A 27,015-nucleotide genomic window follows, 5' to 3' on the forward strand; every position below is an offset into this window, starting at 1 on the left:
CACCAGAGCAACACAGCCCACATCTGAATTTGGAAAATGCTGCAGTGTTTTCTTTAAGTCGTGTAATTGTCAATCTGTAAACGTACGACACAAAGCCACACTGGTCACTCGTGAACAGGACATGTGTCTGTGCTGCCTGCTCACTGAGACCAGTGTGCTCACCAAGCACTAAACTCCACCTGGTGGTGACTGTTAGGAACTACAAACAATTACAGTTTCCCTGAAGCAATGCACTGAATCTGTGGAGAATAAATGCACATGACTGAGCAGCAATCCTAAGAACACTGAGAAATAAATATACAGGAAGAGTTTTACAGTTTAAACAATTAGAACTGTAGATGTAATTTCTGTTCAAGCATGAATGACTCTAAAATAATTATATTTCTTTTTTAGAAAACAGAGCCTTTACTCGTTGGAACTGAGGGATCCCTTTTACCACTGAAGTACATGAACAAGACTATTTCAACTGATACTGATAGTAATGATTATGAAGTGTTGGTCACTGTGAGATTAATCCAAGTTTTTCATTTTAAAACTGTGAAGAATCAGAATCAGAAAACTGCCTGTTTATCGTGACATGCTTTGATACTCAGGAGGTTAAAACTGCTGACTTCCTGGTTGGTCAACTGAACCATTGTCAGATGGACACATCTGTCCGAGGTTTACTTTAAGCTGACTGTTGGTTATCACATGTTAACAGATGACAGCGAAGCCCTTCCTGAGTTTGAGATGTCCAACAAATACCCCATTGTCTTTAGAACCATCTGTTCAAACCTCTAAAAGAGGTCCTGTTTTAGTTCCGGGAGGCATTTGACCCTTTTGACCTTTTGTGTTTCTTTAAAGTTTAAGTTTCACATGTGTGACCTTTCAACCATCATCTGATCTATTTGACCATCTGTTTCTGTCTATTGTCCATTCAACTATTTACTATTGGGTGTCTTTCACCCCCAACGTCTGTTATCTACCAAATATGGTTTTTCCTGTCCTCCGTGCTGAATAAAAGCGCCAGTTCTGCAGAGAGCCAGCTGAGAGAAGTTCTGACGAGCTAAGAGAAGGGCCGTGTTGCCTAAAGCTTCTCAGGATTCCTCTCCAACCTTCTGCAGAAGGCCATTGAAAATCATTCCATAAGTCTCCGGTGTCTTTTTCTAAGTTAATTAATGTATGTTGATGACTTTTTAACCTATCATTTTGGTGCAGAGAAACCCGGGATCTCAAGTTCTGGCGATGGAACGGCGTACGGTCAAAGGAGGGCATCTAAAAATCTGTCGACAGCGTTTCCGACTTTAGGGAACGGGCCCAGATTTGGTCTGCGCTGTTCCAGAGTCCAGACGACGAGATTTCCCAGCCAGGGGAAAGCACTTGGAGGCTGGTGAGAAAACTCCTCTTACTTAATACCTGGGGTATTGAAGTATTTTTGTGTAAAATACGAGTGAAATTCTGTGTGCTAACAAGAAGGTTAGTGAAAGAGGTGATTGGCAGCAGGTCGGGGACACGATTTTTATAAGAAGGCATAGGGGCCTCTAAAAATACTATGCCTGGGGCAGTGCGTAAGGCCAACACGGGGGTTTCGGACCCGACAGAATAACAAGAGGAGGTTTCTTTGGAATGATTTTTTAATGGGTTTTGTTTAATGTTCGTCTTGTCTATTGTTTGTCTAATGTTTGTCTGATGTTTATGACAGGAAAACTGTCTGTTCAATGTTTGGGGTTTTCAAAATTGAGAGGAAAAATTTTAATTGTTCACTAAAATATCAGGCTAAAACCAAACTGTTAAAAAAGGAAACTTGTGTTCTGAGAGAAACTTAAGAAAGAAAATAACTGACGAAAAATAGCAGAGGCGTGGTTAAGCTGAAACTTATGCTTAAAGAATCTCAAAAGATGCTTAATTGATGGGGAGACGTCCTCAAACTTAAGAAAATGGAGACAAATCTTGCAAAATAATAATATTGGGAACTTAAAAAGAAGTAAATGGACTAATTTAAGACTAGAAGAAGAAACAAGAAAATTGCGAACTTGTGAGGAGAGGATGGATTTTGGGAGAAGTGGGGGCTGCTGCAGGCTGCAGCATGAGGAAGTCTGTGTCTGTGTGTGACTCTCTGTGTGTGTGTGTGTGTATGTGAGAGACACTGTCTTTGTGTGTGTGTATTCATGAGACCTTGTGAAACAGCTGCAGAGTTTACAGGGCCAAGCTGCAGAGAGAGTGTGTGTGTGAAAGCGTGCTCTAGCAGTAGGTGCAGCGCTTTACGAGCGGCTGCAGTCTGTGTCTGAAGGAGAGAACTTTTTTGTTTGCTGGAAAAGGGGGGTTTTCAGTGGTGAAGTGAAGTGAGCTCTCCTTATGGAGGAGACGTAAAAATGGAGAAATATAGTTTGTTCTATCATTCTAAGCCCTGAATGAGGGCATAGAATCATAGAATGTTTAAATTGGGTTAATTCACCATTTAATTTGCAGATTACTCTTGTAACACTGTATTTGACTTGGATTGTATGGAAATGGGATTCCTGCAATTTGCGAGCATGAGATAAAATGATTGGGTTGTTTGTGACATGAATGTAAAACAAATCAATCATTTGTCCTTACTCTGTCTGTTGTGAAATCACTACTGATGATTGACAGCTTCAGAGGATGGGTTTTGTACAATGAAATTAGCACCGCTATATTTTTAGAATACAGTGGAAGGGTGTGTTCATGAGCCTACTGTCATTTGTATGTCAGTGATATTTTACACAAAAAGGGTTGTATGCAGGAGTAACAAACCCGTTGTACAATCCTTTTAGAAAAGAAGAACTCTGAGTGCATACTAGGCTATTCACACTGAAAATGTGTACATTTGTGATCAGTGTTGCTACCATTTAGGTTGTGAGTTCATCTGAAGTGCACCAATTGAGTTTGGTTAGTGTAGTTTGAGGAGAAATAATTTACACATTTGCAGTGATACACAAACCCACATGCAGATGATCTGAAGTTGTGTTTAATGTTAGTGGGTTTTTGTCTATGTGTAGTTTACGCATGGGAATTTATCCCACAATTTTCTTAAGACTTCTATGAGTTTTTCATAGAGAGCATGCATTTGCGTTGCAGCATGCAAACAGAAGATTAGGAATCTCCTGAAGACTATATGATTTATCTGGAGATAATTTTTCTGACAATTTTATGACAATTTTCTGGCATTTCTTTTGATTTGGGGAAAATAGAGCTCAACAACAGTTGAGAAGACATTATTTGATAGAATGCTCCTTTAAGTCCGATGTTTTGTGACTATGATTTATTGTTTATATATATATATATAAGTTCACTGAAGACTACTGTTTACGTTGCAGGAGAGTTGCTGCACTGACAGTTTTTGTGTGGTGTTACTTTAGTAAGATCATAACCTACTTGGGTTGAAATAAGAACGTTTTTCAATGAGAAATTCTGTAGTCTAATCTACGGTGGGAGACAGAATTTTAAAGGTTTTGCCCCATCTAATCTAGTGATGGGAGGGGGGGATCTCTGAGGGACATAGATATCCAACCCTAGAGAATCATTGAGTCAGACCTGCAGACTTGCCAGGGTGCGAAGGTCAAGAAGTGGGAGGGCCACTTATCTGGGGAGCCTGACTCTGGCAGCCTGACTCTTCCAGGGAGAAGTCAACAAGGAGGGGGTCTGATGACACGAAACCCCCACCCCTGTTGGCATGCAAAATAATGCTGTGAAGCAAACTGGTGCTTCCAAGGAAGTTGTTCCCCCTGGTGGCTAAGTTGAGCCATAGGAAGTTTTTATGGCTCAACAGGAGGGAGTAGGGGTATATGATACATCATGAGGATTAAATACTAAATACCCTTTAAAAAATTTTTTAGTAGGAGCTTTCCGACATGTTGCAGATACAACATGAAAGGACCTATCCATTTGAAGTTGTTCATATGGATTTCATTCTTGGAGCGAACTAATGGCCTGTTAAGTTAAGGCTCAAGAAAGCCATGGCCTGAATGCCGGCCATTAGTCGAACTGTACATGAGAATCGTCTTCTGGTACGCTGCTGTTTTCTTCCTCTTCCCTCTCCTAAAGCAGGAACTGCTGAAACTGGGTAACCGGATCCTGAGTCGAGTGGTGAAATGTCATCACTTCATCAGGACGGGTCCTTTTTGCTGTCCAGATCAGGACACCGGCAGCAGTAAAGGCTGCTGAACGATCTACTGCGTTCACCAGTTGCAGTGAAAGCTAGCGGAGAAACGTGCCAGGCTCGAGTAGTGCAGGAAGTCGGGCGGTTTTACAACCTTTTGCCCGCCGAAGAAAACATCTGATGCCTATCTCGGCAGCCACAGCCTGAAGATGACTAGCCAAACTGACTTGCGACAACAAACTAGGAGAGGAGTCCGAGGAATGGAAGAGACTTTTTCATTACTGAGTCATGCTGACATAATCACTGAGATTCCGATTCAGATTCCGACTATCACTGTCTTTGTACTGTTCTGTGTTTTCATTACTTGTATGTTTATGATGACACTGGAGTGTTTTTTTTTTTGTTTACTGTTGAAGTTTCAAAATGATAAAAAAGGAGGGAAATGTGAGATTAATCCAAGTTTTTCATTTTAAAACTGTGAAGAATCAGAATCAGAAAACTGCCTGTTTATCGTGACATGCTTTGATACTCAGGAGGTTAAAACTGCTGACTTCCTGGTTGGTCAACTGAACCATTGTCAGATGGACACATCTGTCCGAGGTTTACTTTAAGCTGACTGTTGGTTATCACATGTTAACAGATGACAGCGAAGCCCTTCCTGAGTTTGAGATGTCCAACAAATACCCCATTGTCTTTAGAACCATCTGTTCAAACCTCTAAAAGAGGTCCTGTTTTAGTTCCGGGAGGCATTTGACCCTTTTGACCTTTTGTGTTTCTTTAAAGTTTAAGTTTCACATGTGTGACCTTTCAACCATCATCTGATCTATTTGACCATCTGTTTCTGTCTATTGTCCATTCAACTATTTACTATTGGGTGTCTTTCACCCCCAACGTCTGTTATCTACCAAATATGGTTTTTCCTGTCCTCCGTGCTGAATAAAAGCGCCAGTTCTGCAGAGAGCCAGCTGAGAGAAGTTCTGACGAGCTAAGAGAAGGGCCGTGTTGCCTAAAGCTTCTCAGGATTCCTCTCCAACCTTCTGCAGAAGGCCATTGAAAATCATTCCATAAGTCTCCGGTGTCTTTTTCTAAGTTAATTAATGTATGTTGATGACTTTTTAACCTAACAGTCACCTTTAGTTTGGTTACTTGATAGTCTGAACAAACCTGCAGCGGAAGGTCATGCGCCTCATTTCACCACCTTACTGATGTATGAAAATAAGAGTCTGGGTTCTCTCCACGAAACCAATGAGGCAACAATATCGGTTTTACATAATTACATTAGGATTTCTTAAATCACCTACAGAAACCAAGCAGGAGCGCTCAGCTGGAAACGAGTCAGATATAAAGTGAACACAGACCTAAAGTGGTTGAAGTTAAGCCCTATTTTAACATGTAATCTATTCCAAACCTGTTTTTTGCAGGTTCTTCTGTTTCTTTCCACGATCCAAAGACTTGGGGTGAAGACACTAATGTTAGTGAATGCGTGAATGCATTTTTAATTGCACTAAACAAGTGTTTAAAAAACTTGGCTAAAAGCTGTACCTTCCTTCCAGTTAAAAATAATTAAGAAGTAATTATGCACATTTATGTGGCCGCCGTTTGTAAAGCGGCTCAGGCTAAAGATAACAGCAACAATTCCTCACACTTAGCCCCAAGTCATGTTCAAAAACGTGGTCGGAGAAGCCCCATCCTGTCTGGTGAAAAGATGCGGCCTGCTCACTCCTCAGGTTAAAGGGGACCTATTATGCAAAACACGTTTTTTCTGGTTTTAACATATATAAAGTGGTCTCCCTTCACCCTGCCAACACAGAAAAGATGATACCCCATGAAAATCTGCAAGGTCTGCTCTCCCCCGCCCGAATGAATCCCCCAGTGTCATGTGGTTTCTGTGAGCCGTTTGGATTTGTGCATTTTCTTTACGTCACCAAAATGCAAACCACGCCCTCGGTCTCCTCCGCTGCTGAAACCACGCCCACAACCAGCTCTGTCCGCCCGCTCGAGCTTCCGCCATTGTTCAGCACGGCGAGGGAGAGTAGAAATGAGGTTTTGCAACGACATTTACCCTCATAAAAAGATCAGATCCCACAGCACAGACCCGGCAACTGCACACGAGTCAGCAATAAGTTCTGTTTTTTTTATCTCATTTATATTTGTATGATCTTTGCATGGGCTAAGTATTTAGCTGAGCTCCGGAGCCCCGGCGCCGCATACGGAGCTGCCGGAGATGCTCACGGACCGGACATTCGAGGAGCCCCGGGCTCGGAACTCCGAACCCGGAGCTCCGAGCCCGGAGATCCGAACCCGCCAGCTCTGGGGGAACCGACTCCGGCGGGCCGGCTCCCCCGGGCTCGGGGCTCTATTAGTACCGTAATACATTTTTCTTCTGTGGTTTCAGATCTTCCAAGCACCTGGAGCTGTTCACATTCAGAAGACGCGCAGTCCTTCCTGAGCCAGCAATAGTGCATACATTTTATTTATATATTTTTTTTAACAATAAAGTTGCCATTTGTGAAAATTCAGTGTTGTGATTTCTTTACATGATTCATTTGTCTTGTAACATAAGAAATGAAATGATGAGGAATTGGAGTAAATAACCGTGGTGTAACTGTTTAGAATTAAATTCAATCTTCCTGTGTGAATTAGTGTGAAGACGAGGTGACTAAAGGCTGATTTATGGTTCCGCGTTACACCAACGCAGAGCCTACGGCGTAGGTACGCGTCGATTTAACGCAGAACCGTGGACACGCTTTGCTACGCAGCCGCTGCTATTCTCCCCGGAGCGACGCTTTGTCTCCTCCCCTGCTACACGTCATTCAAGCAGCCAATAAGCACAGAGCCTCATTATCATAGCCCCCACCGCCCTGAAAATGAAGCACAGAAAAAGGCTTTATTATCTGTAAAACTATAGACATGGCCCAGAGGCTGAATTTCTGATTTAGGTAGAAAAAACAAGCTTTAGATTGTTTTTAAGACATTCAAGGCATGTTTAAAATATACATTAAATGCCATAATATGTCCCCTTTAAGGAGGAGACCTGAGCTCAGTGCAGGGCCCTCCCGGGGTTGGTAGAGGATGACAATGCCCAGGACTGTTACTTAGGTAGGAGCACTGGGTGATAAAATGGGAAAAAATCGGGGATAAAAAATATAAAAAAAAAAAAAAAAAAAACGTGGTCGGAATTTTTGTAAGTCACTTTTTAGCACAGTTACAACAACATTTGTTCATTGTGAAATATAGTAAATAGTAAAATTGTCAGGGTTTGACACTTCCCTCCCCCAGTCTTCTAGTTTCTGTTTTGCCCCGCCTGTGTCCCATCTGCCCTGATTGTCTGCACCTATGTCTCGTCGTGTCTCGTTATCCCCTGAGTCTATCTGGTCTTGTCATTCCCTTGTTCCCTGTCGGTCCATACTGTGCTTCCCTCCATGTGCTCCAGTTTTTTTATCCCTGTTAGTTTTTATCCTGCTAAGCAGCCTTTTTGGTTTTTGCCTCCTTTGGTGGAATAAATCCTTGATTTTTGAGAACTCCTTTCTCCGGCCTCCCTCTCTCTCCTGCGTCTGGTTCCTCACCACACCATCCTGACAAAGGCCTTGACAAAAATATGAATATTACATCTTATACCTAAATGTTAAATCTATATACTAGATCCTGGAGGGGCTACCTGGTGGGGGTCTCTGCTGATTGGCTATTGTAAAAGCAGGAAATTACGTTCAGCCCTCTCACATGAACTTAAATCATGCGACCATAAATCATGGAAGTATTTGTATCAGATATGTTCTGCTACGTGTACCCTACATTTTATGCAGTTAGAGTACCTGGAAAAAAAACGATGAATGGACCAACAAGTCGGTTTAGGTCTTGCTTTCATTTTACACCAATTTAGGTCATAGTTGTTGGTGCCAGACAGGCTGGTCTGGGCCTTTCAGAAACTACCGATCTATTAGGATGTCCATGCACAACAACCTTTACACTGCAAAAAAACGAATTTCTAAGAAGGGAAAAATTCTGTGGATGAAGAAAATTAGAAGACTATTTTAGACTATTTTGCAAGTTTAAAAATGTTTTGTCAAGAACATTGTCTTACCCCATTGGCAGAGATACATTTGCTTAAAATAAGAACTTTTTACGAGATTTAAGAATATTGAGTTTGTTTTTAGATTTATTTTTTGCAGTTTAGGGTTTAGCTTTAGTTTAGGGTTTAGCCTACAGACCAAGCTAAACAAAAAAAATACCCAAACAACTGGCACTTAAAATGTAACATTGTGTCATTGACACATTTGGAGAATCAAAATATAATTCCTTACTATATCTGATATGAGTGGAACATTTCAGGACATATGCTTTGAAAAATATTGAGAATCTAAAACACTTACAGCTTAACAACTTGCTTTAAATGTCTTTCGGTCCTTATTTTCATAATGCGCACGTTTAAGGTCAAACGGTCAATTGAAACATCTTGATTTGTTTGTGGTCACCTCCTGTTCCAGTGAGGGTTTGCATCAGCTCTTCAGAGGAGGAGGGGAAACATATAAAAGTAAGTGAATTCTGTCCAGTGCTCAGTGCTGAGATCCCAGCTAAGGTCACAGCTAGAAACAACCTCTCTTGTTCTTCTCTTGTTCAGGTAAGACTTGTATTCTCATTTGAACTTATGTTCATTCTTGCTCTATGCTTTTTTAAATAATTGTTCTCTAAGAAGAATCCCTGAATTTTGAAATCACTCCGAATAGCCGTTAAACAGTAAAAAAAAAATCAAAGGTGAAAGGTGAAAGTATCATATTTGTATATACAGTGGGGTAATACAAGTATTTAGTCAGACACCAGTTGTGCAAGTTCTCTTAAAAAGATAAAAGAAGCCTGTAATTTTCATCACAGATATATCTCAACTATGAGAGACAAAATGAAAAAAAAAAAAAAAAAGAAAAAGAAATTCAGAAAACACATGCCTGATTTTTAAAGAATGTATTTGCAAATTATAGTGGAAAATAAGTTTTCAATAACAAGTTGGTCAATAACAAAAAAATCATCTCAATACTTTGTTATATACCCTTTGTTGGCAATTACAGAGATCAAACACTTTCTAAGGTTTTCACAAACTGTTGCTGGTATTTTGGCCCATTCCTCCTGGAGACTGGCTAGGCCAATCCAGGACCTTGAAATGTTTCTTACGAAGCCACTCCTTGGTTGCCCGGGCGGTGTGTTTGGGATCATTGTCCTGCTGAAAGACCCAGCCACGTTTCAACGCCCTTGCGGTTTTCACTCAAAATCTCACGATACATGGCCCCATTCATTCTTTCCCTACACAGATCAGTCGTCCTTGTCCCCTTACAGAAAAACGTCCCCAAAGCATGATGTTTCCACCCTCATGCTTCACAGGGGATACGGTGTTCTTTCTCCTCCAAACACGACAAGTTGTGTTTCTACCAAAAAGTTCTATTTTGGTTTCATCAGTCCATATAACATTCTCACAATCCTCTTCTGCATCATCCAAATGCTCTCTAGCAAACTTCAGACGGGCCTGGATGTACTGGCTTAAGCAGGGAGACATGTCTGGCCCTGCAGGAGTCCCTGGTGGTGTAGTGTTACTGATGGTTCCTTTGTTACGTTGGTCCAGAGCTATCTGCAGGTCATTCACTAGGTTCCCCGTGTGGTTCTGGGATCTTTACTCACCGTTCTTGTGATCATTTTTACCCCACAGGGTGAGATCTTGCGTGGAGCCCCAGATCCAGGGAGATAATCAGAGGTCTTGTATGTCTTCCATTTTCTAATAATTGCTCCCACAGTTGATTTCTTCACACCAAGCTGCTTACCTATTGCAGATTCAGTCTTCCCAGCCTGGTGAAGGTCTACAATTTTGTTTCTCATGTCCTTTGACAGCTCTTTGGTCTTGGCCATAGTGGAGTTTGGAGTGTGACTATTTGAGGTTGTGGACAGTTGTATTTTATACTGATAACCAGTTTAAACAGATGCCATTAATACAGGTAAGGTAAGATAAGATAGTCCTTTATTGATCCCCAGAGGGGAAATGCGGTGTTACAGCAGCTCAAAGTCGAAAATTACAGGCCTCTCTCATCTTTTTAAGTGGGAGAACTTGCACAACTGATATATATATATATATATATATATATATATATATATATATATATATATATATATATATATATATATATATATATATATATATATATATATATATATATATATATATATATATACACATTTATGTATGTATGTATTGATGCAATATATTATCTATAATATCTATCTTTAATATCTTTTAGGATGAGAATACAACTACAACTGCTGTTCTTCACTTTCTCAGGTCAGTATCAGTAATGTATATTACACTAAACAAAGTTGCAAACATTTTAGAAAGAGCTTTAAATGACTAACACATGATACCCTCTCACATCTAAAAATCATAATATGCAGTTTAAATATTTCACAAAAAACTCGGGTGTCACAATTTCCGTGATTAAATGCAACATTTTTATTGTTTGTCGACATCAATTACGTCATGGCACGATTCAATTTGACTCAGATGGGGCTAAATACTTGGATTAATATTTAACACGATGCCATACACTGCAGAAACTCACTTCTAACCGTGCATTCATCCCAAAAGCAGCATCATAGGCGTCCGATTGCCATTCATTTTCTATGAAAGCTCGCTGCAAGAGGCATCGGACGCGTTGGGAGCGGCGCGATGGAAGCGTCCAGAGTGTCAATTTGAAGTTGAGAGAATCTCAACTTTATGTAAATGTGCTGATTTGACTGCGGTTTTTACCTGAACTCTGCTCATGGGAAACACGTAACTGATGGTTGAAGACCTGTAGGCCTATGGTCTGAACTACTTTATTTACTACATCGATCAAACGCAAAATAATTATAATAAAAACACAGTTTAAACATTATGACCAAATCCTCTACGACCCGGTGTGTCAGTGTTCACCGCAGACAGACTGCAGCTTCACCGGGACCGACGGTTCTGATGGTTGCTCTTGATCTGCGGACCAACCTTGTTAAGGAGCATCGAACTCACTCTTGTCTATGCGGAAATAACGCAGAAATATGAAGAAGGCTTCCCAAAGTGCGATCCATGGTGAAAGAGGAAACCGAAGATGTGCACTCTATGTAGATATATGAAGGCTATATGCACTTTTTTCCCTCCAGTTCTGCAGAGCAGCTGACTTTTGGGTCAAGTTTAGGGGGCAAAAAGGCCCTCATTTCGTTGGAAAAATAAAAATAAAAACGACGAGAATGAGAACAATTCCTACAGATACAATAGAGGGCCTTCACACTGTCAGTGCTCGGGCCCTAATTATCTCCAATAAATGGGACTGCCCAGTCAAAGTTTTTAAACGGTTGCCTTTTTTCAGAGGAATGTATTCACAATTCATTATAATGACTAGTACTCCTTTGTCCACCAGGGCTTTCTGTACTGTCAACCACCATGTTTAGAGAATACCACCATGTGCAGACCCCAAAGACGTGGGCCGAAGCTCAGAGATACTGCAGAGAGGTGTATGCTGATCTCGCCACCGTTGACAACCAACATGAAAACTACAAGTTGCTACGTGCAGTCCAGAGCAATGGAAAATTGGTGTGGATCGGACTTCACGATGACTTGACCAGGTGGAAGTGGACGCTGGGTGATGCCAACTTCAATAACAATGATGATTACAACAACTGGGAAAATAATGACCCTGACAATGAAGACTCCAAGGAGAGCTGCGTGTTGATAGCCTCTCATGGGCCTTGGCGTAATAGAAAGTGTGAACTACGACGTCATGCAGTCTGCTTTAATGGTAACAAAAGCCATTAACTTTTACTCTTTAATCATTACTAGAACTTCAAATGCCAAGGAAAAAACCATGTTACACCATGACACTTTTTATTTAACATAAACTAATTCAAAATACAACAGCAGTGTGTGTAAGACAGCACAACCTAACTGCATCTAATTGACTGGTATTTAATTGACGAATACAGGAAATAATATTGTGAAAAACCTATTGTTTTTATTACAACATTTTATTTCATATTGAAACCAAAATCGTCTTCGATTTTGTTTTTAAGTTTTTGATACAATATTTTGTATCATTATGAACAACAGATAACTTTTTTGTTTATTGTATTTCACCCTATAAATCTTTTTATTTTTCTTTATTTTTTAGGGGTTAAAAGAGACGAAACGAGATCTCAGAAATGAATGTATCAAATATGATCTCCGGGTTATAAGGTTAAAGGAGTGAACTGATCACTAGCAGTTAGCACCTCTATAAAAGCAGAAGCCGTGGACAATACAGTTTTTTGTTAACACAATGGTAACAGAAAAGGGGGAAAGACATATGCAATGATATTATAGAAGCAGTTATTGTTGGGAGGATTTATAGGATCATTTCCAAACAATGAAGGCTGGACATCCCATCAAGTTCACCCCAAGGTACAAGGTTTCCCCAGAGTACTTAAAAAATAGCCAAGAGCTTCATATCAGTCTGGAGACATCTGTTAGCATTTTTAACAATTACAGTAACTGCATGACAGTAAAATAAAAAAATAAAAAACTTTAGATATCAGGCATGTTTGAAAGATCTGCATTAAAAAAAGTGTTTCCAAAAAGAACATGGCAACAGACCTTAGGTTTGCAAAGCTGCATCTGCATGAACAAGGCTTCTGAATCAGTATGATCCCCTTTTAAACCATCAATCTGCTACAAAATTCTTCAACTACGATCCAAGAGATCAATGTAGCATCACAAACCAAGGGATTACTTCATGTTATTGTTGCTAAAAGTTGCTATAGAAGCTATTGAACCATGGCATATTTAGGTTATTCTGTTGTTTTTTTGTTGTTTTTTGTTGAAGAATCAATGGCTTTCTAGTTTTTCTTGGGATAAGAATGAATCTCTGAACTTTAGAGGAGCATCAATGATCCATCCTTGTTTTTCCTGCGGTGCTAAAAGAGCTCATGTGATATCTGGGGTCTGAATATTAGAAAATCTGATCTTTGGAGGCATCACTCATCACTTTATCCTATCAGTTTTTCTTCAATTTATTCTGTTAATGAGGGATATAAAACCCTTTGTGCATCACAATGCGCGGGAGTCATCACATTTTCTTTTCAAGAATAAATTAAACTCTGGAGAGCTATTAAGAATTCATTCAAACTGATATTTAAGAGAAGAATGATGCAAAAGGTTGTTTAAGAACATTTTACATTTAAGAGAGTTTGTTGCTTAAGAACTCTAAAAATCTGATTGGATTTTATATGGCATTCGAATTTGTAGTTACATAATCTTTGGTATTATCTCTTTTCCAGAACCGGGCCCTTCCAAGTACATTTTAGTGAAAAAGATCATGACTTGGAACAAGGCTAAGAACTATTGTAGAGCCAACTACACAGATCTTGCCAGTGTGAGAAGCATGGATGAGAATGAAGAAATCCAGTCTCTGTTGTCGGACAATTCCTGGATCGGTCTCCACAGAAATCCCTGGTCTCGCTGGTCTGGTCGGAGCAACACAATCTTTAAAAATTGGAACGAGGGCCAGCCAGATAACAGAGGCAGAAGCATGCGCTCATGTGCTGCCTTCAACACAACCACGGGAAAGTGGTGGAACGTTGACTGTGACGAAGAACTCGAGTTCATCTGTGAGACCTTCGTTCCAAGGAGCAGAGTCACGTTGCGGTTCCAGTCGGAGGCTGATCTGACTGATCCTGACATTCAGCTGCAGATCCTGGAGCAGGTATGACGACTCTTTACATTACAATAACTGACCCTGAAAACAATTACAGTTAGTACTTCCACTGGGGTGCTCGGACTTTTCGATCAAAATGAAATAGAACATTTTGTGTAAGTTATTGATGAAGCCTTTCTTTTTCTCATCCTTTGTCATTTAGCTGCATGGTGAGCTTGAGGAAAGTCACAGGTTAACAGAATTCAAACTCCGCTGGGTTCAGACAGATGGCAAGACTTTTCGAAAGGAACAGAAGAAGAAATAATGAAATGCAGCAGCTTTCACACTCTTTGTATATCGTTTGCTGAAATGAAATTATTCCTTAATAACAGTCCTTTGCTATTTATTTATTTATTTTTTTATTTTATTTTTTTTTACCTTGTCTGCACACATATTATGATTGATACCATGACGGTAGAAACCAAAGGGGTATATATGTGCATTATTACTATATTTAATATATATATATATACATATATATATACGCATACATATGCGTACACATACATAAATATACACTTACAAACCCAGTGAATTTTTTTTTTTTTTTTTTTTTTTTTTTTTGGGTGGGGTGGTGGGGTGGGGTGGTGGGGGTGACGACATCCACTGCCAATCCAGGAAGCAGGAACACACGGAAACACACGTCAGGCACTGGAAATCTGCAACAAAAAAACCACAAACAAAACACGAAACCGGCACGGAGCCGACCAAAACATGAACAGCAATCGACCCAAATCTTGAGGTCTGATCGCAGTCTGAGCTAAGCTACCGCTACCGCTACCTAACCCCAAACACTACAGAGCAAGCATGCAGGTGAACAAGCCAGTGTGTATGTCTATGCGTGTGTGTGTGTGTGTGTGTGTGTGTGTGTGTGTGTGTGTGTGTGTGTGTGTGTGTGTGTGTGTGTGTGTGTGTGTGTGTGTGTGTGTGTGTGTGTGTGTCTGTGTAATAAACCAAACAAAGCTCCAAGTGTATCTATAGTGGGAGAGGGGGGGGAGCAACCCCGCCACCCGCGAGACCAGAGGCCGACACGGAAGAACCCGGAACCCAGGCCACCGGCAACTCCACAGAGGGGAGAAGTATTGTATGCTATTTATTTTTTAAACACCATTTTGTTGGCCTAATCAAGAGAAGTTCATTTGAAAACCCTTGTCCTCTGACATACATCTCCTTTAGAAATTATTTCATAAATGATTATGTTTGTCTGAAAACAGCTGAAAAGGGAATATTCTTAAGGTGCGTTACAGGTAGCTATAGAGCAGTAGATTGAATTGAATAAATAAGACACTATCACTTTTTCTCAAGTTTCGAAAAGTTTTTGTATCATCATTTTAAAAGATTTGATTTAAAAACAGAAGTTAGATGTAATACATCACATTATGGACTAATTTGCTCTGTAAAACCTGAAAGCAGAAGAAGAAAATATTGGAAACCTAAACACTGGATTTGGTCAAATGTACTCTTTGTTGGAAAACAAGTAAACTTCTTCTACACATTTCAAGCATGTTGATCTGTGAATCTGTGACTGGGTTCGTGTTCTGCATTAAAATGACGGCAAGCCAATTTGTTGTTGGTGGGTTTATTGTGTCCCTGCTCCCACACTCCTGCTCAGAAGTGCAAAACAACAAAGAAAACGAACAATAAAACACTATTTACATATTTGTACATGAGAGTATCCAATTCCCAGCGTTTATCCAATAATCCAATACTTCAATGACCAACACTTCCAATAAAAATCTACTTCACTTAACTCCAGACTCCACTTCTGGGCCAGTGCTGGTGCCGGTTTGCTTCTTTATAGATCAGGGTGGTAAGTGGAGCCACGCCCCTACGTCACGGTAAACGTCAGTTACGTTGCTGAAAACCTCAGTTACGTCGCTGCGTTTGCATTGCAACGAAAATTGAAGCAACAACAACGTATTTGCTCTAAGACGAACTTGGTCCGCGTAGCACCCTCCGCGGACCAAATCGCTAAAAGACAGGTTGTCTTCTCCTCAGACCACTGCTGCTCTGCTGTATCCATATCAATTTGTCGCTTGTATTTGAAAATATCCTCGTCTCGAAGTCTTGCTATTGCCGTTGGTCTTAAAAACTCCGCCCCTCCGCTTACATAAGCGGTTCTTTCCTCTATCTCAGCAAAGAGTTGGTGCTACCTTGGAACCGCTTTTTCCAACCCCAAGCCAGTTCTTTATGCGTGGAAACAGAAAGCCTAGCCTCAAAACTCAGCACTGGTCCAGAACCAGTCCTGGAACCGGTTTGGTGGAAAATGGATATTAGACTCTCTTTTGGCAGCCTTCTATACATTCTAAACCCCTCCCCTTGGGCAAATATTTATCAAATCAACATCACTTACCCCTTCAATACAGTCAACTATACTGTTTTACAGGAATAGAAAAATAATATAAATCACCTTCATCTTTATTCTTTAATTGAAATAAGCACATAGGTCTATAGAACCCAAAATAAATGCAATAAACAAAAATAACCAGAATCGGTGACGTCACTTCCCCTGCCCCGTAATCAGCTGTTGTAGATGACTGGCGTCTCGCCGCTCAGGTTGGTGGCAGAAGCAGCAACACCCGGAAATAAAAAGGTTAAATGGCTTTTACCTTTCATGTCCGGGTTACATTCTAGCGCGGATAACGTGTGCACTAGTGATGGCAGATGAAGCACTGAAGCTTTTCATCAAAGTGGTTCACTCAAGCATTTGGCTTCTCTGGGGCATCACTTGCTCTACTAGGCCAAATACTGGCCGAGAGAAATTAAACAGGAAAAAATATTGCAACAATATTAGTGGTCTGTAGATATACATTTTGAAGTGCGTGCCAGCAGGCTGGAACGGGTGGAGAAAGTATCGGAGCTGATGTGTGATAAAAGAGTATCAGCAACAATGAAAGGAGAGGTGTACAAGACGGTTTTGATATTGAGTTGGAAGTAGCAGAGGTTTAAATGTTGACATTCTCTTTGGGAGTGATGAGGGTGAACAGGATCAGGAGTGAGTATATCAGAAGTAAAGCACATCATAGATGTTTGGGAGAGAATGAGAAAGGCTTGACTGAGATGGTTTGGACATGAACAGAGGAGGGAGGGTGAATATATCTTTGTTGCTTTGTTTGCCCCATCTAAGGCAGTCCTGCAAGCATGAGGAGATCATGCAGATCTCGTGCAGAAAGACCCCTGCTGGGAGTCCAACCAGGAACATTCCCACCGTGAGGCAACAACGCCAGCCGCCAATCCACCACGCTGCTTAAGTACAACGGTACAATGGCCACTAAGAAAGCAATACAACAGAAGAATTAAATATGAAAATGTATTTAATCAAGCAGTTTTCCAAAACAGATCTGAGACACAAGTTCAGAGGTCTGAGCCACAACATCTGTCACAAAGAAGTGACACTTATGAGATCAACCCTTAGAGAGGGAAACAATTTTTGATCGGCTGCAAACCAAAATTAGGGCCGTAGATACAAGTTCTGTTCAAGCCTGAATGACTCTTTAAATTCTATTTTTTTTTTTATAGAAGTAGCTTCTTTTTTTATGAACTTATGAAGCCTCCCTTTTTCCACTTAACTACCAGAACAAGACTTTATCAACCCATCCTCATGTTGTAGTTAAGATTATGAAGTGTTGATCACCTTTAGTTTGGTTACTTGATAGTCTGAACAAACCTGCAGCGGAAGGTCACGCGCCTCATTTCACCACCTTACTGATGTATGAAAATAAGAGTCTGGGTTCTCTCCACAAAACCAATGAGGCAACAATATCAGTTTTACATAATTACATTAGATTTCTCAAATCACCTACAGAAACCAAGCAGGAGCGCTCAGCTGGAAACAAGTCAGATATAAAGTAAACACAGACCTAAAGTGGTTGAAGTTAGCACCCATGTTAACCTTTCTGTTATGTTTTTAGGAACATCAATAATGTCAATGGGTCAGATTGGCTTGGTAATTAAATTAATTATTATTACTGTAAAGTGTCAGAATCCCCCCCAAAAAAACATCCCAATAATCATTGTTTCAATTTCATTCACTCCATTACCAACCATTTAAATCAATAGTTAGTGCAATGGTGTTCTTTACATCTTACATATCGGTTTTTATCAGAATAATTAAAAACATTTTCTTTCTTATACATTCATTTTCCGTTGGAGTTACCTGCATATAAAACACATTAGATCTACATGACATTAGTTTTGTTTCAAGCACGAACCTCATACCCTGATTCTTCTCTGAGGCTCCTAAACCAGCTTTCCAGTATAAACCTGCATGTTCAGTTCAGAGGTGTTTCCATAACTTGCTCCCCAGATGTTTGTTCAGTTTTTAGCTGGTTTAGAAGACATATACTACCTACAGGGGGGGGTGGCCTCTGAATGCCACCAGCCTTTCACATACTGGTACATTGTTAATGTAACCTGGGTGACAGAGTAGTGGAAACTGCTCTATCTTCTTGTCCCACTCTGTCCCGTTACCTTGTCTTCCTCCCATCTCATAACCTGATTATTAACTGGGATTACTTTGGAGAAAGTATAAAAAGTCTCCCCAAACATTGTGGAAACAGTCTCTGCATCCCCGACCTCGCTGCTGATTCACCCCTTAACTTCAGCCAGGTTGAGGACCCCCTTATGTGCATGTAAATGTATTTCATCTGATCCTGAAACTTCTCCCCCTGGGGCCTCATTTATAAAGCTTGCTTGCGCACAAAACAGGGCTTGAAAGATGCGCAAGCCACCTTCTACGCAAAGGTTAGGATTAAAAAGAAAAAACTAACCGAAAAATGTGCGTATCACTACGCCAACCCTGACCCTCCCGTAGGAACAGTCTTAAGATACGGGGAACTGGCGACGCAGGTGGTGAGGTGGTGAAATGAAGCCAGATTCATGTCATAGTCTTAATAATGTCATCACATATCAGACTTATAATATAATAGCGCTGATCGTGTCCCTCTGTGTGTTAAGATCGTCAGTCAGGACTCTGGTGCTGCTGGAGCCGCGGTGCCAGGACACGCTGGGAACCTCCTCGTCACCCACCGCTTCACACTGTAGAGTGACTGAGGACAGAACAAATGAGGGGCTCCGTAGAGCGTTTAGGGGCTCTACGGAGCCCCTAAAGGGACACAGGTTTTCTTTAATATATAATGAGTTTTACGCGCGCGGGAAACCTTTACGCGCGGGCGTAAGCCTAAATTATGGTTCTGCGTTAAAACGACACAGAGCCTACGGCGTAGGGTACGCGGCGACGCACACCTACGCCGTAGGGTACGCGGCTACGCGCACCTACGCCGTAGGCTCTGCGTTGGTGTGACGCGGAACCATAAATCAGCCTTGAACAGCACTGAGGGGAGAGGGGAGGGGAGGAGGGGGAGCGGGGCTGCCGGGCCGTTCTCGCATCGCCTTCGTACAGGGTGTCTTGATGATTTGCAATTACAGGCTGAGGCTACCGTTATTTTTTAAACTGTAAAAGTGGGGGGGACAAAAACGTAATTTTGAAAAGACAGGGGGACATGCCCCCCCTGTCCCCATTGGAAATTGCGCCGGGGCACTCACAGCGTTTAGCGCAGCAACGGCGTGCTGTCACTCACTCGCTTTATTTTATACTATTTATATACTTTTTCTACTTTTACTGTGACCACGAAATAATGTCGTTTTCCTGTCCTCCACCTCATCCACAACATCTCGATCTCAGTCTCCGTGAAATTTAGTGGCACGGTGGCTCGACACGTCTCATTCATCCTGACGCACAAACAGGCTGCAGGAAGACGCTGCGCATGCTCAGCAGGCTCATTCATATGTAAATACTACTTTGCATTGCCCATTTAAGGTATCAAGTGGGCGTGTAGAGGGCGGGATATGAAGCAAATTCACCTGCGTAACCTTCCAGCTGGACTGTGATTCATAAAGCGAACATTGCGTGCAAGTGTGCGTGCACGCGGTTTTATAAATCCAGATTTTTTTTTGCGCCCGCCATTTTTGGCTTTTGGGTTTACGTGCACTTTTAGTATGGATCCTATGCACTCTTTTATAAATGAGGCCCCTGGTCATATGAAGAATGGTTTTCTGTATTGAGTTGGGCTTGACCGGCTTAGAATCGGACTCAATGTGTGTCAAACAAGTCACTTCCATCCCAGTGGGTCCTGGCACGGTCTCTCTACTGATCTCTATTTGGGGATGAAAACCACTGGGATTCTGAATTTATTGATGTGAACGACTTGCTTAGAGGATTATAAACAGCAGTTTCTTCATTTGGTTCATAATCTAATGAATCCACAATGAATGTGTTTTGATAATAATTATACTGTAGCTAAAATGTTTACATTAAGACATTTTAAAGTCTTAGTTTTGCAGTCAACACTTACAGTACAGTAAGACGATTGAGGTTTTTGTTTTTATAACTCTTCTCGAGTGCGTGTGTGCGTGTGTGCGTGTGTGTGTGTGTGTGTGTGTGTGTGTGTGTGTGTGTGTGTGTGTGTGTGTGTGTGTGTGTGTGTGTGTGTGTGTTCATTGAAGTGTATCAGTCAGTTCAGTTTCTTTTCAGTCTGAGGGAGGTTTTTGTACGACTGTTTTTCACTGTGTGAACACGTCTTTGCTGTTGATGACATGATAACTCTGACAGTAATAAACTGCTGCATCTTCAGCCTGAACTCCACTGATGGTCAGAGTGAAGTCAGAGTTTGATCCACTGCCTGTAAAACGAGTTGGTGTTCCTGATTGTCTGGTGCTAGCATAATAAATGAGCAGTTTAGGAGTTCCTCCATCTCTCTGTTGGTACCAGGCTAAGCGTTGGCCCGAGCTGTCAGCATAAACATTCTGACTGGTTTTACATCTGATGGTGACGGAGCCTCCCAGAGCAGAAGTCACCGATCCAGGCTGAGTCACTGTGACCTGACCTCTGGACTCTGAGGAAACAGAGACACAAACAGAAAACAGCTTCATGGTTTTGTCAGCTTCATTTCAGAGGGACAGATGTTCATAGAGGAGAGGAGTTGGATTCTCTGGACTTTACCTGTGAAGCAGCAGCAGAGGAGAGTCCAGATGAGGACGCAGATCAGAGTCATGTTTTTGATGAGGAGGATTTCTGTGTCTTCTGTTGTCATGAAGGACAGCTGTCAGTCATCCAGAGTTCAAGTGTCAGGACTATAAACTCTCCCAGATCACTGGAGCGTGGTGCTGCTGATGCAAAGTGCTTCTATGGAAATGTTCCCACTGACTCCAGCAGAGACTTGTTATCTCTCTTTTTGTGAATTATTTCTGATTTTGAGACTGAATCATCTATCAATTCCGTGAATTAGAATATGTTAGTCAATAATTCAAGTTTGGGGATTATCTTGTGTATAGAATTTGCCTAAAACCTTTTTTTAGTATTTAACTTGAACACAAATTCACAAATAACATGCGTTGATGTGTAATGGGGAGATGCTACTAGACTCTGAGATTACTTTGTGAATAAAATCCATTTAGCTGTCCTGGACAGCTATCATTAGTCACATTTTTAAGACTTTCAAGTCCTGCAGTGGCAGCTTAAAAGATTTACAAAAGTAAAATGTTCTCTGATAAAGGATTGAGCAACCAGTCTCAGACAACAAATATCCATCCATCCAGCATTTTGAATTCCTGCTATCAGAACTCTCTCCCTCTTATCAGAGAGGTTACCACACCAGAGCAACACAGCCCACATCTGGATTTGGAAAATGCTGCAGTGTTTCTTTAAATCGTGTAATTGTCAATCTGTAAACATACGGACACAAAGCCACACTGGTCACTCGTGAACAGGACATGTGTCTGTGCTGCCTGCTTACTGGGACCAGTGTGCTCACCAAGCACTAAACTCCACCTGGTGGTGACTGTTAGGAACTACAAACAATTACAGTTTCCCTGTAGCAATGCACTGAATCTGTGGAGAATAAATGCATATGACTGAGCAGCAATCCTAAGAACACTGAGAAATAAAGAATACAGGAAGTGTTTTACAGTTTAAACAATTAGAACTGAAGATGTAACTTCTGTTCAAGCATTAATGACTCCTAAAGAATTATATTTCTTTTTTAGAAAACAGAGCCAGTACTCGTAAACTGAGGGATCCCTTTTACCACTGAAGTACATGAACAAGACTATTTCAACTGATACTGATAGTAATGATTATGAAGTGTTGGTCACCTTTAGTTTGGTTACTTGATAGTCTGAACAACCCTGCAGCGGAAGGTCACGCGCCTCATTTCACCACCTTACTGATGTATGAAAATAAGAGTCTGGCTTCTCTCCACGAAACCAATGAGGCAACAATAACAGTTTTACATAATTACATTAGATTTCTTAAAGCACCTACAGAAACCAAGCAGGAGCGCTCAGCTGGAAACGAGTCAGATATAAAGTAAACACAGACCTAAAGTGGTTGAATTTAACACACATGTTAACATTTCTGTTATGTTTTTAGGAACATCAATAATGTCCATGGGTCAGTTTGGCTGGGTAATTAAATTAATTATTATTAAAGTGTCAGAAACCAAAAAAAAAATCCAAATAAATATTGTTTCTATCTCATTTACTCCATTACCAACCATTTAAATCGATATTTAGTGCAATGGTGTTCTTTACATCTTACAGATCGATTTATTGAGAATAATTCAGAAATTTTCTTTAAAATCAATCCATGTTAAAACTTTTTTTTTCCTACATTCATTTTCCATTGGAGTTACCTGCATATAAAATACATTAGATATAAATGACACTAGTTTTGTTTCAAGCACGAACCTCATACCCTGATTCTCCTCTGAGGCTCCTAAACCAGCTTTCCAGTATAAACCTGCATGTTCAGTTCAGAGGTGTTTCCATAACTTGCTCCCCAGACGTTTATTCAGTTTTTAGCTGGTTTAGAAGACATATACTACCTACAGGGGGGGGTGGTCTCTGAATGCCACCAGCCTTTCACATACTGGTACATTGTAAATGTAACCTGGGTGACAGAGTAGTGGAAACTGCTCTATCTTCTTGTCCCACTCTGTCCCGTTACCTTGTCTTCCTCCCATCTGATAACCTGATTATTAACTGGGATTACTTTGGAGAAAGTATAAAAAGTCTCCCCCAACATTGTGGAAACAGTCTCTGCATCCCCGACCTCGCTGCTGATTCACCCCTTAACTTCAGCCAGGTTGAGGACCCCCTTATGTGCATGTAAATGTATTTCATCTGATCCTGAAACTTCTCCCCCAAAACTCTGCTGGTCATTTGAAGAATGGTTTTCTGTATTGAGTTGGGCATGACCGGCTTAGAATCGGACTCAATGTGAGTCAAACAAGTCACTTCCATCCCAGTGGGTCCTGGCACGGTCTCTCTACTGATCTCTATTTGGGGATGAAAACCACTGTGATTCTGAATTTATTGATGTGAACGACTTGCTTAGAGGATTATAAACAGCAGTTTCTTCATTTGGTTCATAATCTAATGAATCCACAATGAATGTGTTTTCATAATGATTATACTGTAGCTGAAATGTTTACATGAAGACATTTTAGAGTCTTAGCTTTGCAGTCAACACTTAAGACAATTGTTTTTTTGTGCATATAACTCTTCTCAAGTGCGTTCGTGTGTGTGTGTGTGTGTGTGTGTGTGTGTGTGTGTGTGTGTGTTCAGTGAAGTGTATCAGTCAGTTCAGTTTCAGTTCAGTCTGACTGAGGGAGGTTTTTGTACGACTGTTTTTCACTGTGTGAACGACCACTGATTGTTGATGTGATGAGCACTCTGACAGTAATAAACTGCTGCATCTTCAGTCTGAACTCCACTGATGGTCAGAGTGAAGTCAGAGTTTGATCCACTGCCTGTAAAACGACTTGGTGTTCCCGATTGTCTGGTGGTAGCATAATAAATGAGCAGTTTAGGAGTTCCTCCATCTCTCTGTTGGTACCAGGCTAAAAGGTGAGTCCTGCCAGAAAGATAAACATTGTGACTGGTTTTACAGCGGATGGTGACGGAGCCTCCCAGAGCAGAAGTCACTGATCCAGGCTGAGTCACTGTGACCTGACCTCTGGACTCTGAGGAAACAGAGACACAAACAGAAAACAGCTTCATGGTTTTGTCAGCTTCATTTCAGAGGGACAGATGTTCATAGAGGAGAGGAGTTGGATTCTCTGGACTTTACCTGTGAAGCAGCAGCAGAGGAGAGTCCAGATGAGGACGCAGATCAGAGTCATGTTTTTGATGAGGAGGATTTCTGTGTCTTCTGTTGTCATGAAGGACAGCTGTCAGTCATCCAGAGTTCAAGTGTCAGGACTATAAACTCTCCCAGATCACTGGAGCGTGGTGCTGCTGATGCAAAGTGCTTCTATGGAAATGTTCCCACTGACTCCAGCAGAGACTTCATAACTCTGATGATGATGATGATGATCATCAATAGATCAATATGTTCACACTATCAAGAAGGTATAAAGTTTTACAACATATGTTTAAACAAATTTGATACAGATTAACTCTTCAGAATATGTATTTTATTATCTGTTAATTTCTTGGGAGTAGGAAAGATTGCTGACTCAGCATTTATACAATGAAGCCATTTTTGAAAAATGATGATTAAACTTTTCTCTGCTTCAGGAGGTTATAATATTAGGTGCATAGGTCTGAGATGATTAAAGAATGGATCTGGATGAATTTGAAACCTTCCGTGCTGAAATGTTCAGATTTCAATTATCTGACAGTTTTAAATCGACAAGAGTGTCATTATCATATTTCCCTCCTGGACAAACAGAGTAATTTGCTCTAAATTGTCGACCCCTAAACTTCCTAGCCGGATTTTTGCATTAACTCAAGCTCATGTTAATGTACAGTTCATAAATTGCCTTTGTGTATTGTCACAAACCGGGCCAGTCAGTGACAAAAAGGGAGTCCACACATGGAGTATCAATTCAAAAAAATGTAATTTTATTAATAAATCATTAAAGTAAAAATTAAATCAAAGTAAACCAAAAAGTATCTGTAGGTTTAAATGTAGGGTGTCAGTCATGTATGCTGTGTGTGGGTGAATGAAGTATGCTGAGTGCAAGTGTTGTACGCAGGAGGAAAGAATACTTAGTTCCCCATGGCAGGTGGAAACCCGGAACCAAGCCCAGGTCTGGGAGCAGCAAGAGACACTGCAGGGCTAGAGAGTTAGTAATACACTGGCTCACAAAAACACACAGGTGAGGCCAATTGGGCTGACGACCTGCCCACAACTTCCATCCAGGAAGCAGAATGGCCAATTAGTAGGGAAAAGGGCAGGCCGTCACAATATGTATGTATGTGTATATATATATATATATATATATATATATATATATATAGTTCTTTTTAATGTAGTGTGTACTTTTGTTGCTACCTTCCATCCATCCATCCATCCATCCATCCATCCATCTGGTCTCAGGGATCAGCTGAAGTCTACATTATTCCAGTTCTTTTCAGGTCAAAGGTCGTATTCCCTGAGTAGGTCACAAGTTGTCAAAAGAAGTCATATTTTTTCATATTTATGATTCTTTTCACCATCTCTGTGTCACAGAAAATAGATTTCTTCTCCTCATGCATAAATCCCTGAGAATATAATTGCAACTAAACACTTTTATTATGTAACTGGACTGTTCAGTTTATCTACTTTGTCTCTAAAGTGTCCTGCGTGACATCTACTATAAACTTCATATAAATGCCATTGATGAAATCCAACTGTTATTTGAGTTTTACCTTGTTGCAAATAAGAATCTGGAGTTTCTACAAGTCACAAACTTTGGGAAGTTTTTCAAGAAAAGTGTTTGTTTCTGTCAAAAGTAAAAGAAATTTTAATTTAAAAAAATGTTGCATCGAAAAATAAAAATGAGTTTGGATATGTGCTACATGTATAAATACATATTTGTGGTATTGGCTGTTGATTAGAAAAAAATGACATGTTTTGTAGAGTTTGTTTGTTTCAGAGTCAGAGAGCGTGTCTCTCTGCAGTCAGAGGTTTTTGTACGACGGTTTCATCAGTTTGTATCACTGTGGTTCACGTTTGGTGGAGGAACCAGACTGGATGTTGGAAGTAAGTTCAAACTGTGTTTAAATTTAAAGGAATATTGTTACTTACCTTCAACATTTCTTTTTTAGACTGTTGAAACCTTATGTTTATTTATTTTAACAGTAGTTTTAGTTTCAATTATCTGTTGTTTATTTAATATCGGTATTATCAGTATTAAGTCAGAAGTCGAGTTAAGATATTCAGTAAAATATTCTTGTGGAATTACATTTTTAAACAATTTAATGCTCAGAAAATATTGAATTGTTTATTTAAAAGTTATCAGATGTGAAACATAAGAGTTGTTCAGTGATAACTTGAAATCCAAAATTCATGCACAGATTCAGGGTAAAATTGACAGATCAAAATGTTTAAAACCTGTGATCTCTTTTTCTTTCAGTTTTCTTTCACTTCATTTTATCGTTGCTTAGTTTTCCGATAAAAACTTTTATTATAAGTTTTAGGTTGTAGACTGAGGTTTTGGTACTATTTTAATTTGTCATATTTCAGTTGAAACATGATCATGATTCTCTGTGCTGATCTGCATGAGAGGTTTCTGAAAGGAAGTGAAACAATGTGTTTCTGAGTGACTGATGGAGCAGAAAACATCTGACAGAAACTTCTTCCAGTTCAAAACTCACCTTTCAGTTACGGTGTCCCAGTGTGTGTTGTTGGTGGTTCCTGTCCTCTAACCTGAGTGGTGTCTCCTAGGTGATGTCCGTCCCTCCCTGACAGTCCTGTCCAGTGGGGAGCTGCAGCAGGGGACGGCCACACTCATGTGTCTGGCCAACAAGGGCTTCCCCTCAGACTGGAGTCTGTCCTGGAAGGTGGACGGCAGCAGCAGCAGCAGCAGCTGGGAGGAGAGCAGGAGCCCCGGGGTGCTGCAGGAGGACGGCCACTACAGCTGGAGCAGCACCCTGAGACTCCCTGCAGACCAGTGGACCAAGGCGCTCTCTGTGACCTGTGAGGCCACCCAGGGCTCCCAGACTCCAGTCTCAGAGACCCTGAGGAGAGACCAGTGCTCCCAGTCCTGACCTGACTCCCTGGGACTCTCAACCTGCTTTTACTCTTCTACTTCTCTCTCTCTGTGTTTCTTTTTCTCCTGAAATGTTTCAACAGTTATGTTTTCCTTCTTGTTGCATTGATGATGGCTTTAAACAATAAACTCATTAACAAGGTTATTT

At 40.8% G+C, this 27,015-nt stretch overlaps 2 gene segments (V, D, J or C); one reads left to right on the forward strand and one right to left on the reverse strand.

The window, feature by feature from the left end:
• The window catches only part of LOC133460717 (Ig kappa chain V-III region MOPC 63-like), a 57,393-nt gene extending 30,417 nt beyond the window's left edge, over positions 1-26,976 (forward strand). The window contains 3 exon segments of the V gene segment in view: positions 9,971-9,986; positions 25,827-25,858; positions 26,543-26,976. Coding sequence covers positions 9,971-9,986; positions 25,827-25,858; positions 26,543-26,865 — 371 coding nt within the window.
• LOC133460718 (immunoglobulin kappa variable 4-1-like) lies at positions 20,392-20,882 on the reverse strand. The segment is given in 2 exon segments: positions 20,392-20,723; positions 20,831-20,882. Coding segments are annotated over 2 exon segments (384 nt in total).
• Positions 26,977-27,015: the final 39 nt, after the last annotated feature.

The sequence above is a fragment of the Cololabis saira genome, chromosome 15, assembly GCF_033807715.1.
Source record: "Cololabis saira isolate AMF1-May2022 chromosome 15, fColSai1.1, whole genome shotgun sequence".
In the NCBI taxonomy this organism is placed as follows: domain Eukaryota; kingdom Metazoa; phylum Chordata; class Actinopteri; order Beloniformes; family Belonidae; genus Cololabis; species Cololabis saira.